Source organism: Colletotrichum paranaense (assembly GCF_030867605.1).
Source record: "Colletotrichum paranaense strain IMI 384185 chromosome Unknown Scaffold_3.1, whole genome shotgun sequence".
Lineage (NCBI taxonomy): Eukaryota > Fungi > Ascomycota > Sordariomycetes > Glomerellales > Glomerellaceae > Colletotrichum > Colletotrichum paranaense.
This window is the reverse complement of record NW_026848961.1, coordinates 2,217,559-2,231,548: the sequence shown is the minus strand read 5'-3', so window position 1 is coordinate 2,231,548 and position 13,990 is coordinate 2,217,559. Positions and strand designations below refer to the sequence as shown.

At 54.7% G+C, this 13,990-nt stretch overlaps 2 protein-coding genes across 2 annotated transcripts; both read right to left on the bottom strand.

The window, feature by feature from the left end:
* Window positions 1-2,759: 2,759 nt before the first annotated feature.
* Window positions 2,760-6,098, bottom strand: CPAR01_04306 (importin-beta domain-containing protein; the record flags this gene model as incomplete). The annotated part of the gene is made up of 4 exons (XM_060488587.1): window positions 2,760-3,151; window positions 3,204-3,331; window positions 3,380-5,620; window positions 5,761-6,098. 4 exons carry the CDS (start codon window positions 6,096-6,098, stop codon window positions 2,760-2,762), a joined length of 3,099 nt encoding a protein of 1,032 aa, XP_060352793.1.
* Window positions 6,099-8,393: 2,295 nt separating this feature from the next.
* CPAR01_04305 (RhoGEF domain-containing protein) lies at window positions 8,394-13,015 on the bottom strand (the record flags this gene model as incomplete). The annotated part of the gene is made up of 2 exons (XM_060488586.1): window positions 8,394-10,702; window positions 10,756-13,015. The coding sequence occupies 2 exons, from the start codon at window positions 13,013-13,015 to the stop codon at window positions 8,394-8,396; spliced, it is 4,569 nt and encodes a 1,522-aa protein (XP_060352792.1).
* Between the last annotated feature and the right edge of the window lie 975 nt (window positions 13,016-13,990).

Genomic DNA, 13,990 nt, shown 5'->3' with positions numbered 1-13,990 from the left:
CCATCCACAGCCACAACCCAAAAATTTACCCCGCTAACGCCACCGAAATCAGCACAGAAAAAGAAAGAAAGAACGAAAAAAGGTTTCCAAGCTGCGGTGTGCTCCATCAACCAAAAGGTTGGACTCAGAAAATACAAAAATAGAGGCTCGCGCCTCGTAATGTGACAAGAGTGGGATTCGAACCCACGCCAATTACTTGACTAGCACCTGAAGCTAGCGCCTTAGACCGCTCGGCCATCTTGCCTTGATGAATTGTTGTCGCTTTTCGTCAAGTGAGGGCTCAAGTTGTGTGGGTGGGTGAGTGGCCGGGCAAGAGGTAGTGGGGCGGGTGTGTCACGCGTGGGCGTCGTTGTCCCAGTCAGGAAGAGAGCCCTTGGGCAGGTATTATAGACGTCGGATTTGCGGGCAGGGAAACGGTCTCTACCGATATGTGGCTCCAGCGTTTTGGATTCGAAGAAGTGAGCGTTTTCCCAATTGGAGTCGGTATCCGGCCGGGTTCAGTGCCGATCTTCGGACCCCGCATCGCCGTTGGATCGGACCAAACTCCGACGTCCTTGGCGCCTGGCTGACTTCAAGTCAATGCCAAATGTTGAAGTTTATGGCCGAGGTTAACATTCTTTATTTGCGCTTCGTTATTTTCTCATGTGTTTGTCGACGCCACAAGGTCAGTCCTGCACCTTACTTAGAGTTTCAATAACGGTCAGGCGGTAGTGGGCGGTGATACCTTGACGGAAGATCTCGATCCTCGCAGCCATGAAGATGAGTATAGCAATCCAAATCTCTCAGAGGCCACTCTTTACACCTTTGAATTCGTTTACTTGCTGATTTGCCTCTATGTGGCGCAAGAGCTTGTCAATGTCCGCGCAGCCATCCTGAACTTTGGAACACCTCAGAGAGCCCGACTCTGATCAAACCTCTCAAGTATGTGATGAGAATCGCCCCCGCTCTCATTTTAGACTTCCAAAACAATGTGTTTGTTCTTCAGAGAAATGCGTATATACACGAGTATCTTTCATATGCATTGCTTTCCTAGGCCGCAGGGTGCGATTGTGTCACTGAAGCCTCTACCCTCGTGATGTCAAATCGTAAGGTGCGCTTCTTCAACCCGCGAGATCAATCCGGAACCATTTGAATCATGACCATCATGTAGAAACCACAGAGCGTGATGACGAGAGAGGCTTCTTCAATGCATCGAAGCTAGCGGACACACCGCCCCTCATGTTTGAGGCAGTTCCAAGCAAACGTTCTTCTTCAATCTATGTCCTGTGACATCTATTCTCGCATTTCTCTCTCTCATCAAGATAACAAAACTCCATTCAGAACCGAGAATGGCCATGGAAATGCGTATATAGTATGGACAAGTGCACTAGAGCTCCTGTTAGGTAACCCACTCTGCATCATTCGTCGTCGGTAGCTGCGAAAGCGGTTGGCGACGAGCGCAGCTATAACGCAGTCCTCATTTCTGCGAACATCATGGATGATTTTCTCACAAGGTTAATCATGCTCGGGGTGATACTCCTAAGCTTGACAATAGCAATCCTCGATCTGCCACTCCCAAATGTAAGATATTCCTACGCGTATATTCATCATCCTACGTCCCCTAGATATACGCATCTCAATACACCCAAACCAACAGCCGGAGACCAGGAAAACCCCGTAGGATCCGCCCTTGTAACGTCACAGTATAAATCTCAAGTCTGATCCCAGGCTCAGACTGGACCCCTCCCTCATCGGCAGCAGCAACGTGCAACAACAAGGACAACAAGCCGCCGGATACGGCATCTTTGGCTCTTCCCCTTCTTCCTCTCAGAACATTCCATTTATATACCTGCCCGAGTCGCCTATTGAAGTCTTTGTCTACCAAATTTTCAGCCAATGCTCAAGTACCTAGATCTAAGACTAGAACCCAAGAGATGAAAGAATCACACTACAAATCCCAAGCGGGAAGGCTGTATACGAAACCGAGGCAGTTGTACGAGGCGGAGTAAAGACTTAAGCCCGCAATCAGCTCAATGAAGTTCACTTCGCCAGATTCTACTCATCTTCGTTACCGTCCCTCAACTGCCGTGCAGTTCCCTCTTCGCGATCCTTCAAAAATACAGCAAGACTAACTCACAGCCAGCCATCAGAAACGAGACACAAAGACACCAAGAATGGTATCAAATGCAATCAATACTTTGTCTAACATTATATCTACGACAGCGTTGCGCCATTACCCACCATGATCCTAAGCTAATCATGCCGGACTCGCACAGCGCCCACAGCCACTGACTGACAATAGCCACAGCCAAAACGTATCGCTAATCTTTTTTTCTTCGCCTTCCTCACGGCGACTTGCCATCCGTCTTCTAGTGGATGTTGTGGCGTCTATCTACAAAGGGGTGTTTCGTTCCAATTCGTTTGTCCGTTCCGAGGCCTCCGTGTTCTCCCGTCTTTTTTTCTTTTTGGTGCAGTCTCCCTTCATCGCGCCAAACGCGGAGGTGCTTTCCATCCAACTATATAAAGTCGGTCTGCTATTTATATATCGCCGTGTTCAAAAGCCGACGACAAGAGAGGTAGCAACTTTCCGCGCGTGAAAGCATTCGTCGCGCGCATTAAGAGTATAACTTTCTTCGCAAATACCGCTTCCGAGCGGATTTCGGCGGCAACCGCAGCAGAACCGATTCCGTGGTCCTCCATCCATGATCCTCAGGAGTAGGCGTCGTCTCGTCTTCACTGTCCGTCTCGTCTTCGCTGTCCGGCTCGGCCGCAGCGCTTTCCTACTGGCCGGCAGCGCTAGCCAGCTCGTTAAGCTTTCCTCGCTCCTCCTCGGTGAGCATGCCGTACCATTCCTGGAAGTTGGCCACGTTCTCGCGCGCCGCGCGCATGAAGAACTCGGTCAGGTACGCCTGTGTCTCGTCGTCGCGTTGGCGGGCACCCGAGCCTTCGATGAAGGACATCAGATCCGCTTTGGTGCCGCCCAGGCTAAGGTCGAGCGTCTCGGGCTCATCCTCCCATCCGTCGTCTTCGTTCTCCTCATCGGCGAACTCTGCTGCGGCGGCTACTGCTGCAGCATTTGCGGCGGCGTTGGCTCCAGACGCGGAAAGAAGCTCCTCGATGAGAACCTTGAGAATCTTCAAGGAGGCAGGAATGACTGTGTATTGGTCAGGGTCTGCTTGTGATGTTAGCAATCAGGCAGTCCACTCATTCAGCAGTCTACTCACTGGCTTTGGCGCGTGAGCGCGTCATGATTCTGCCATCGTTGTTGCTGTTCACGATGAGGTCGCCCTTGACCATTGTTTGGGCGAGGCGGGGATCGTTCAGAGAGTAAAGCTTGGACAAAGCAATAACACTGCAGAACGTTAGTACTGGTTTACAAGGCTGATCTTGAGACACTTACTTTTGGCGAATCTCATCATAGCCTGCAAAGCTGACTGAATTCTCAAGCCATTTGCTCAGAACAACCTGCAAACCGGTGTTTCCATGGATCTGGATCTGGCTGAGGAATTCGACAACATCACTAGCGCCGACGAGGGACAGACGAGCAAAGACAAGGATCAGAGACTGGATGAAAGGAGCAGCCTCAGCCGACGCCAATCTGGTAGCGACAGCTTGCAACAGCTGAGGCAAAAAGGGGCCAAGACGCTCCTGTCCGGCCTTCTCGACGAGCTCTGCCGCGAGTCCGCCAACTTCGGAAGCAGAGTTGTCCTCAACAGAAGGTCCCAACAAGCGGTCAATGATATGGAGGCAGACTTCCAGACCCGAGCGGTTGTTCTCGTCGTGCCAGCCAAAGACTTGGTGGTGGTCATGCATCAGGAGGTACTTGACAGACTCAGCACCAGGACGAAGGACCTCGCCCTCATTCGACTCCATCAGCAGACGGTTCAGCTTAGGAAGCGTAGCGGCGACGAAACCAGCAGGCAGGGGCTCGGAGCCGTGCTCGACAAGCGCGGTAAGCAATTCGGTAGCAACGGTGACAAGGGGATCATCCTGGGTGACGTTGGCGGTGTTGAAGGCCGCAGTAAGTGTGGGCAGAATCTTGGCACAAAGCGCAGTGTAGGAAGCGGTATCGGACAGGGCACGAACAATCTCCTCAAAGGCTTCGCAAATCAACATAGTAGCCTGGAAGTTGGAAGCGCCAAGCTTGGCAACCATGAAGAGAAGGTCGACGGAAGGGACATCCTGGGAGAGGACAATTCTGGTGTCCATGTTGATGGCTGCACGCAGAGACTCAGCAAGAGTAACGAGGAGCTCGTCGGCATCCTCCATCTCTTCGGGGTCCTTGTTCTGCATGTACTGCGCAATAGCGTTGATGATGGGAACTTGGCGGTCAGAAGTGACCCTGCCGGAGCGGATGAAGCCCTCGACGGCCTTGATGCAGGCGACTTGAACAACCTCGGACTCTTCGGAGGTGATGCATTGGATAATACGGTCGAAGAGAGCGGGAGGGGTCTGGAACCCACGGGCAAGGGTGCCTCCAACGAGGTAGCCTCGGGCTCTCAGGAGGGGCTGCTCGTTTTGGTTGACAGCATAATCGACCAGGCCGAGGTAGGCCTCGGACAACGCCTCGGGGATGGGCTTCTCCATATCCTGGAAGTCGCTCAGGAGCATGTTGAAAAGGTAAAGTGACGCCTCCTGGCTTCTCCACGTGGACCCATCGCCGGGGAAAAGAGTCTTGGTGTAGCCAAACAGGCCCTCGACTGCCTTTTCGCTATACCACTCGCCAAGCTTAATGAGCAAGTCGCCGGATGCCGTGCGCGCAGTGTAGTTTGCCGTAACGCTAGTCTCCTCGGCAAGGTACAGAGAGCAGTCGATATCCCATAGCTCCTCCTCCTCGCGGCTGATGCGAGAGTATCCGACAACCATCTTCATGACGTCGACCATCCAGGGGGTCTCCCCTGCCGAAGCGTGGGCAGACAGCTGGGCCTCGAGCTCGGCCTGGACGGGCGGCGCGCGGAAGCACTGGTTGAGGAAGTCCAGCTCCTCGAGAATCAAAAAGTCCAGAGTGTACGGCAGGCTGTCCGAGTCCTCGAGACGGCCCTGGGCCTCGTGTCCTATGTAGAGGTCCTCATGGGGCTTCTGCAAGAGGGAGAGCTCCTCCCAGACGGCAGTAAAGAGGCTCGTGCTGTGCGGCAGGAGCAGGTGCGGGAAGACAGACTTGACCTTCAACAGAGTCTTGACCACCTGCAGCTTGAGTGCAATAATGTGGTTCCAGCTCGGAGGCTGGCCGTTGCTGGTGAGCTCGCCAGCGGCTTCGGGGAGGCGGGACTTGAGCACCTGGGCGAAAAAGGGGTACCAGTCCTTGAGCGCCTCCTCGGCAAAGCCCCTGACTTCCTTCATATGGTCCTCCTTGATGATATCCATGAGGTCGAAGCACGATCGGAAGACTGAGATGGCGAGGGCGCGCAGATTGGGTTTCCGGTTCTCGTTGAGGGCGACTTCGGTGACTGCCTTGACGATATCCCGCGCCATGGTGAAGAACTGGTCCTCACTCAAGCTCTCATCAATAATGTCGCCTAGGACTCGCAGGGCGCCGTGAAGTTGGACGTCGGTGCTCGTGGGGATGACGCCCAGGACGGTAGGCAATAGGCTGGGCCATCGCTCGGGGAAGTCGGCCGACGCAATCTTGCCGATAGCATAGCTAGAGATGGGGAGAAAAGCACAAGTCAGCAAGGCGGTTGTTCTCTCTTTGGGGTTTCCTGAAGACGACGAGTGGGTTCGAGATGCTTCGGGCGATGTCGAATTGGGAACTCCTAGGCAGAGACGAGCGCACCACCATACCTAGCAGCGACCTTGACAGGTCTCTTGTCCTCATCGCTGAGGGCGATCTCGAGCAGAGTATTCCGCAGCTGCTCGCGTGACGCATCGGAAATGTCGACGGGGGGCTCAGCAAAGTCCCTGTCCTCTGTGTTCCAGTTCTTCTCAATAAAGAGGCGCAGAGTGCTGAGGGCGGCCTGGCGGATTGCCACGTCGATGGAGTTGTGGTTGGCGATGTTGGCCAGCGATGTAGGGAAGGCCGGGTTCGCGCGAGCGTGCTTGAGCTCGATCTCGGCCTGTTGGCGGGGACCCTGATCGGAGCTCTGGGTGTTGGCCAGCAGCGAAACCAGCTGGTCCTCCATGTTGGGCACGGTTTCGAGGGGTCGTGACTGTATGTGTGTATGTGTGTTATAACCCGTGCTTCACACGCTCTTGGGTATGATGGTTGCGACGGTCGGGAGCGACGTGTGTGTCCGTCGTTGGACTGCGTCGGGCTTCTCGTTGTGGGTTGTTATGCGCCGGGTCGGTGGTCTTTCGTCCCCAGGAGATTCGGAGGCGAAAAGGAAAGCAGGTGAAATGCTTAGCGCGACCCCCACGGGATATTGTCCAGGAAGGAGAGAATGAAGAAAGAGAGGTGCGGTGTAGAGCAGGGGGTCCTGTGGCTGACTCAACCTAAGGTAGACGGGTAAGGGAAGAGAAGGCGGTGGGTTTGGGGAAAGAGACTAAAAAGTGGTGGTCGCGAGGAAGAGTGGACTCCGTGGGTTATGTGAGAGTGTGAGGAAGGAGAGGTGTCGTGGGAGTAGGTAGATTGTGTGTGTGCGATGGCGGGCGGTGGTGGCGGTGGTGGTGGTGGTGGTGGTGGTGGTTCTCTGGCGATGTTTCTTACTTTCTTTTTGGCGGGGTGGTTTGGTTTACCGTTTACCTTAGCTAGACGCGCGAGTGGAGCCTTGGGACGTGCCACAGCCCACTTGCACGTTTCTCAGGCACTCTCACAGGCCAGACGTTTCTACAAAGTATCCGTACGTCCAGGGCAGTAAAGGTCCAGGGTGCCTGCCTTTGGAGGGGTTGTTTACAGGTACTTGGCGCAAAGTACCTCCTCACAGGGTTCTGTCTTGTTTGGTACCTAAGGTAGGCACGAATAGAAGAAAACAAGTGGTGAGAGCAGGACAGTTAGCCAGCACCAGACGGAACAGCCCACCATTGAAACGAAACCCCCGACCAGCGCCAGAGCCAACGCCGCACCTCTTGCTCGCTACCGCTAGTGGAACCCGGTGCCCGCAAAAAGAGGGAGGCACCCGACGGAGAGAGAGAACTTGGAAGGAGGGGTTCGCTCGGCAATTTTCAGAATGGCAGGCACCACACCACACCATGCTACAAGATACTTACCTTCCTATGGAACCAATCTTGCAAGTTCCAAGTGCGAAAAAACACAGGTAAACATGATAAAGGGAAGGGCACGGGCCGTCTTGTGCCTTTAGCAAACCCTACTTTCCCCAACTCGAGCAGTGCTTAGGTAATTACACCGTAAGTAGGTATAAACATTGGATGCCACCAAGCACTCGAAATGTCCCAATTCTTTACGAGGGATGCCACTAGGTACCTCAAATGCACTCTAGGGAAGGTAGCGCGGGGTCGGACCGCAATGTAAGAGTATCTTTAGTCGGAGGTCTGGGCGGTGTACCACGTCTGGCCTTCTTTGTACCCAAGCACCTCAACTTATGGCATTTCAGCCAGCCCAATGTCTCAAAAGAGCAGACGGGAAAGAAATAAGAAACATCCGTTCACCGTCTTCCGATCCGGAACCTTGGGACAGCGGTTGGTACGACGGTGAAAAAAAAAAAAAAAAAAGGGTCCATCCTCTCAGCCCAAAGGACGATTCCACCCTAAGCTTGGGCTTCACAGCATTAGATTTGCCAAGAATCATCATCTCCCCCTCTACTTGCCAAGAGGGCGTCACTCCTCACATTTCCACCCCCTCACTCCTCACACTCCTCACTTAATGCTCACAAGTTTGTGATCTTGATGCTTTCAATTCAACCCAGTCGATCCGGGACACGCACTCACTCACACTTCTCTCAGTCTTCTCCCAATACCCACAACATCTAGACCACCGCAGACCCCTATTCCCCTCCACACACCAACCAGAAAAAAAGAACATCCCACATCCCACATTCCGTTCCTTCATTCAATCCCATCCAACCCATCCGCCAAAAAGCCCAAGAGTCCAGTGTCCCTATTCCATCCCGTTCCATTCAATCCCCATCCCCGTCCCTAGACTGTCCGTAATCTACCCCGTCCATCTTGCCTTGTCTGCCTGATGCCCACCTGCCTGCTCAGACGCAACTAGACGGGCAAACGAAAAAAGAAAAATAGAGGTCCGCATCAAACCCGTTTCTCAGGCTTGGTCTCGAATGCCGGGCCTCTTTTTTTGCATATACCAGTGAATCAAACCAGTAAGCAAGTTGTAGTAATGGTACACCCCGTACCTGTTAAAGAAAACCAAGGACTCGCTCGCAACGCAACTAATCCGCAAAAAAATAAACGCCGCAAGCCCCCTGTCCAGTCTTATACACACACTCTTTTCTCGTTCTCTCTCTGTACCGTGAAGTACCGCATCGCAATTCTGACACCAATCTTGATCTCGGTCAGATGTTTCTTCAGTCGGCACCCTTCATGACCGTCCGCAGACTGACAATCTCCCTCTTCAGCCGCGCGTTCTCCTTCTTCACCCTCGCCGTCTCCTCGCTGTGTTCACGTAGGCTTCGAATGAGCTCTTCCTTGTCTTCTCGGCCCTTGCCCTTGAGCGCCTTGACAATCTTGCCCAACTCGCTGTTGAACTTCTCGTACATGAGCTCGTTCTCGGCCGTCGATTCTCTGTACAGCTGATCAATGCTCTTGACTTTTGTCTCGGATGCTCTCAGCGTGCTCTCCATGTCGCGTTGGATCGCCGTCTGTCGGTCCGTCAGCTCCGACATCATCGTCGGTATCCGTTCCTCGAGCGTCTTGACCGAAGCTGTCAGCTTGCGCAGGTCCAGCGTGTTGGTGCGTCCACCGAGACCAGAGTTGACTCGTGACATCTCTTCGGCAATCTTGGACAGCTCCGACTGAAGTGATGCGTCGACATCCTCAACCGCCTTCTTCTCCGTCTGCAGCCGCTCCCGGAGCTTCTGTGGCGACTGTAGGCGGAGCTTGCCGCTTCCCGGTGGCTTGCCAGGACTCGTAGATGGTCTGGGGATTGAGTCGGTCGATTGAGAGACTGGGCCTATCGGGCGAGTCGGTTTGAGTGTTGGGATATTGGAAGTGGACAGGCCTCTAGCATGTCCCTTTGGTGTACGGCTGGGAGTATTTTCGCGATCGGGGGGCGCTGGCGGTGACGAGAACAACGCTTGAGGCGACATGGGGTTCTCCTTTTGGCGCGGCGAGATCATGCGAGGAGACCGCAGGCTCTGGGATGTCGGGCTTATCGGTATCCTAGATGGCGAGGGTATCCGGGGCGTCGAGTTGAACTTTTCTGAAGTCTGCTTGTTGATGCGCAACGGCATCATCGCTTCCTCAATCTTCTCCCTGGGGTCCGTGATCGTCGCCGCCTCCATAAGGCTTCGCAGATCAGATAGAGAGCTACGCCGCTTCTTCTTTGATGACTTGACAGGAGGCGTTGACTCGACGTCGGGCTCACCGATCGTCTCCAGGCGCATGTCAGGCCGTTGCGAGCTGCTCGGTCTGGGAAGCTCGTCAAAAGCACCAGCAATCGGTGGTCTGTCTCTTGAGCCGGGTCTTCTCAGCTTGTTAGGCCCCGGTTGTGTCCCCGAGTCGATTGACCTTGCCCGTGACGATGTCATCTTGGATAGACTAGAACTCGAGGCTGCATCTGCAGAGGCAGGGTGCCGACCATGTTTGCTGAGCGTGCGCCAAACGGATGGCCGCTCCGAGTCGTTCTTGCTGTTCTGCCGCAGCAAAGTGTCGAACCCGAATTTGCGTCTGATTGAAGACGTATTTGAAGTCAGCGATCCCGAATGCGACTTGCCGCTACGAGAGTTCATAGACTCGAAGGCTTGTTGAACAGTCAGGTTGACGCCGAACCCGGCATCGTCAAAGATTCTATCGCAGTCTTCGACAAGACGGTCCAGCAGGTTGATGTAGGCTTGCGCTGTACCATCCGAAACGAGAAGTTCTGCAAACGAAACCGTCAGGATGCCTCTGTCGCCATCATTGCCACAGCCATCAAGCAAGTCGGCAAGCAACTTGATCAGAGCCGTGAATGCCCTTTGGTTTTGTGGCGCCATCTCCTTGAAGATGAAGTTGACAAAGTCGGCAAAGTTTCCTGGTACTTGTCGGTTCATACGCTCCAGCAATGTATCCAGGGTCTGCTTCGTCATAATTGGACCCATCTGCTCGCCCCAAGCGATGCGAATGAACTTCTCAAAGGCAACAAATATCACATCCGCGCTACACTCTGACGAGGCGTCGAGATCAAACGGACTCTCAATCAGCCGGTTGTAGAGATCATTGACCAGGAGTTCGTCGGCAAGGGATCGGTTCAGCAGCATCCGTCCGATGATACTACCTTTGCGGGCCTGGAGACTGGCGACGTATCCTGTAAAGGTCTGCTCGAGCCGTACGAGGGGGTTCTCGGGGCGGTCGTCGCCGCCCATTTTGATCCCGTCTTTGCCCCTGGCCGAGCCGTAGATGGACCCTGCCTCACTATTTGCTCGTGAAATTGGTGGAGGGAACACATTCGTCACGGGCGTTCTGCTGTGCTTAGGCGGGCTATGTGCTTCAGTGTTGGTTGAGCCACCCCAGATGCTGGAGAAGAGTCCCTTCACTGGGGAAGAAGCAAGGAACGACCTCGTCTTCTCTGCCCTCGTCATGAGCGGCAGGCCTTTAAGAATCTTGGTGTAGTATGATACCAACGCGGGTGCGAGTCGCATATTTGACACGCTGAACTGCGTGCCCAGTAATTGAATGACTGTGCTTCACGTTAGCGTTTCGCTTCTATCTGGCAGATATGAATCATCTTACTCCGTCGTGTAAGCGTCGGCAAGAAGTCGTCCAGCGCTACATCGTCTGTGAACTGTTTGCCGTTCAAGCCAGCAGTCACCATCTTCACTTTCTTCAGGTCGCCACTGTTGACGTTGACCGTGATTTCAACGCCGTAATGTCCAATCGGCGCACCCTTGGTGCCCTTTTCGTGGTCAATGACGATGCGAATGGGTGCAGGCTCCCTCCGGCCATCAATGAGCTGGTCGGCGCCCTCCTGGAAGACGGCAGCGAAAAAACCGAGGTTATTATCCGACATTCTGATAGAACGAAGGGTCCACGAAGGGTCCTCGCGCTCCTTTTCCGAGAACCGACCCTCCACACGGGCCTTTACAATGTCTTCCGTCCACTTTGACGCTCTCGTAAAGGTCTCCTCCAGCAAGAAGCACCGCGACGTGACAGCGGTGCCCGTCACCCACTCTCCTGCATGCGCTCCCTTCATCTCCTGGGTTGAAGTCATCCAAATAAGCTTGCCATCTGTCGATTCAGTGAAGCGCACGTCTGCCAGATTATGCCAGCCTGTGAATGCAAGCTCGTAGGTCGGCTGGCCACCGGCGGCATTCGTCATGGACAAGAGAAGACCCGCTGCTGAAGGCTTGTCGATTTCGCGCAACAGGTCCTTGCCAATCATTGGCTTCGGGCCTAGCTTCTTCAAAATGACCAGGCAATCTGAAAACAACACGAAAATACCGGCGCGCTCCGCCGCCTCCGGGGGATCAAGCACACGGTAGGGTGCGGGGAGCTCCACAAAGTCGGCTGCGAGGATGAGTCTTCCTTGGGGCTCGAGGTCGAGGGGCCAACTTTCAACCATGTTGCGCAGGCGGTTCGTCACTTGTGGCTTATCTGGGATAGGCTCATCCATGGAGCAGATGTTTGTAATGATGTCGCGGGCTTTGAGCATCGATTGCAGCGCGGGATGTGTCATGGGAAGACAGCTCACAATCTGGTCGATGAGCAGACTGTATCGGGGAAGACGCTGAACGGGTTCGATGAGAATTGAGCGAACAGTCTGCTCGCCCGTCTGCAGAACCCGTTGACGGAAGCTCGACTGCTGGTCCAGGAACGAGTTGAGAAGCGTAGGGAAGTGCTGGCTGGCGCGAATGTACTCCTGGTAGCAGTCTGTGAACTTTGGGAACCACTCGAGGAATACCCTCGCGATCGCCAGTGCGCCTGTGGGATCCTTCATCTTGGATGGCGACCCCAGCCTGGATCCCGTCAGTGCAACCGTCGTCACCTCCATATCCCTGACAGCCTCCTCCTCGGTGTCGTCCATAATCTTGCGCAGCTCCTCCATGAAGGCAGAGTTGACCTGTAATATCCTATCCGCCGACCGTGGGAAAAGCTTCTCGAGCTCTTCTTCGGAGGGGCTCAGGCTGCTCGGGTCACGCTGTTTCGCAGATTGTCTAAAGTCGTCGGCGATGTGCTTCACCAGCTCATTCAGCTTCAGCACGTATCTCTCCTCCGTGTCGACCAGCTCCCCGAGCTTCATTCTCAGATCCACCTTTTGATCCTTGGAGAAGGACTTGCTGCGATTCAGCGATGTCGGCTTAGAAGGCGCCCGCCGTAATCTGGAGGTGGGTAGGAAGAGAGGCTCGCCGAGCAGCTTCACCAGTGATGTGTATCCTCCATATTGCCGTAGAGTTGGGTCCAGGAACTCGTCGTCATCCTCGGGCGCGTCGTCGAGATCTTCGGGTTGCAGGGGCACAATGGAGCCGGGAGGCAGGACAAAGTCGACGTCCACGTTGCTCAGGTGTTGGGTCTGCAGGGCGGTCTGTAACGTCTCGAGAACTTCGACGGTGTTTTCGCTCTTGATCATGTTCTTGGCGAGGTCAGCAGCGTGCTGCTCGCCAAAGAGGGCCGGCCCACTCCCCGGGCGGCGCCCCCTTGTGGTCGGGTATGTGTTCTTGAGGTGGTTCTTGACGACCTCGGGCAGCTCCTGGAAGTACTTGTACAGGCCAAAGGCGAGGCCTCGGTAGATCTCGTCGCCCTGCCATTCGCGCGGCAGGTGGTTGACGACGGCGTAGAAGGGCGAGTTGGGTTGGATGGTCAGGCGCGGGAACGACTGATAGCCGGCGGGGCTGTAGACGTGGATCTGGACGCGGGAGCTGTTGAGGGTGTAGTTGGCAGTAGTAGAGGCGCCGTGGAAGATGAGGACAGGCAGGTGTCCGAGGAGGGGGTCGGAGGCATGGTATAGAGTGAGCTGCTCTGCGGACAGAGCCAGCTCCTCGGTGACACGAACCATTGTCGGGGCTGGCGATGCGGTCGATCGGTCGGTCGGTCGCGTGGGCTCGTTTAATGGGCCAAGGTCATTGCTGACTGGGCGCTGACCGAAACACGCAAGGCAAAGGAAAGTTAAGAGCCGTAAGGGGTGTAGGAAGTCGGCAAACGAGTGTATCGGTTTCGGTGTCCTGTGGTGTGTGTGCGTGTAGTGTGTGTGCGTGTGTGTCGACCGCGTCAGGCGCAATGTGGTGGTGGTCGAGCCGAGTCGAGTGGCGGTCGAGTCGATGACTGAAGGCCAAGGGTAGCCGGGCGTTCGCGATGCGACTGTCGACAAAATGGAAATAAGGCTCTTCGACGTGCCGGCCAAGGGAAGAAAAAAAGAATCAGGGGGTAAAAGAGCGTGAGGAAAAAAGTTGGCAAATTGCCAGGTTGGCTAGCGCGACCAAAGTTGGATAGATGAAGATTGCAAGCGCAGCGATAATTACCTATCGTGTGGTGGGAGTGGTGGTGGTGCTGTCGGTGTCGGTGTGAGTTGGCTGGCGTTGAGCGCAGCCGGGGTCGAGTCGAGTCCGTGGGTTTGGTTGACCTTGGGACTTGGTGAAAGCAGCGGGCAGCAACGGGGGACCTCAGCAACGGCAGCAGCAACAGAGCCCAGGTATACAGCGACAGCGACAGCGACAGCAGCGGTGGGGATCCGTCAGATAGGTAAAGTAGGCAATGTAAAGTAAGTTAAGGTACTCCGTAAGGTAGCAGTGTATCCTTAGTATGGAGGTTAAGGCCTGAATGAACCGGGCTGGGCTGGGCGGTCTGTAGTCCGTGGGGTGCTGTATGCTGTGTGTGTTGTTGTTTGTTGTGATTGCGATGGAGCTGCAAGCAAGAGAGGTGAAGCCCAATCCAAGGTTGATGGAGTGTAATACCGTAAGGCAGAGGGGTCCTGGTCGGGGTCAGGAAGAAGGCCCCATCAATGATTACACAGTAAACAGCAGCACCGCAACAA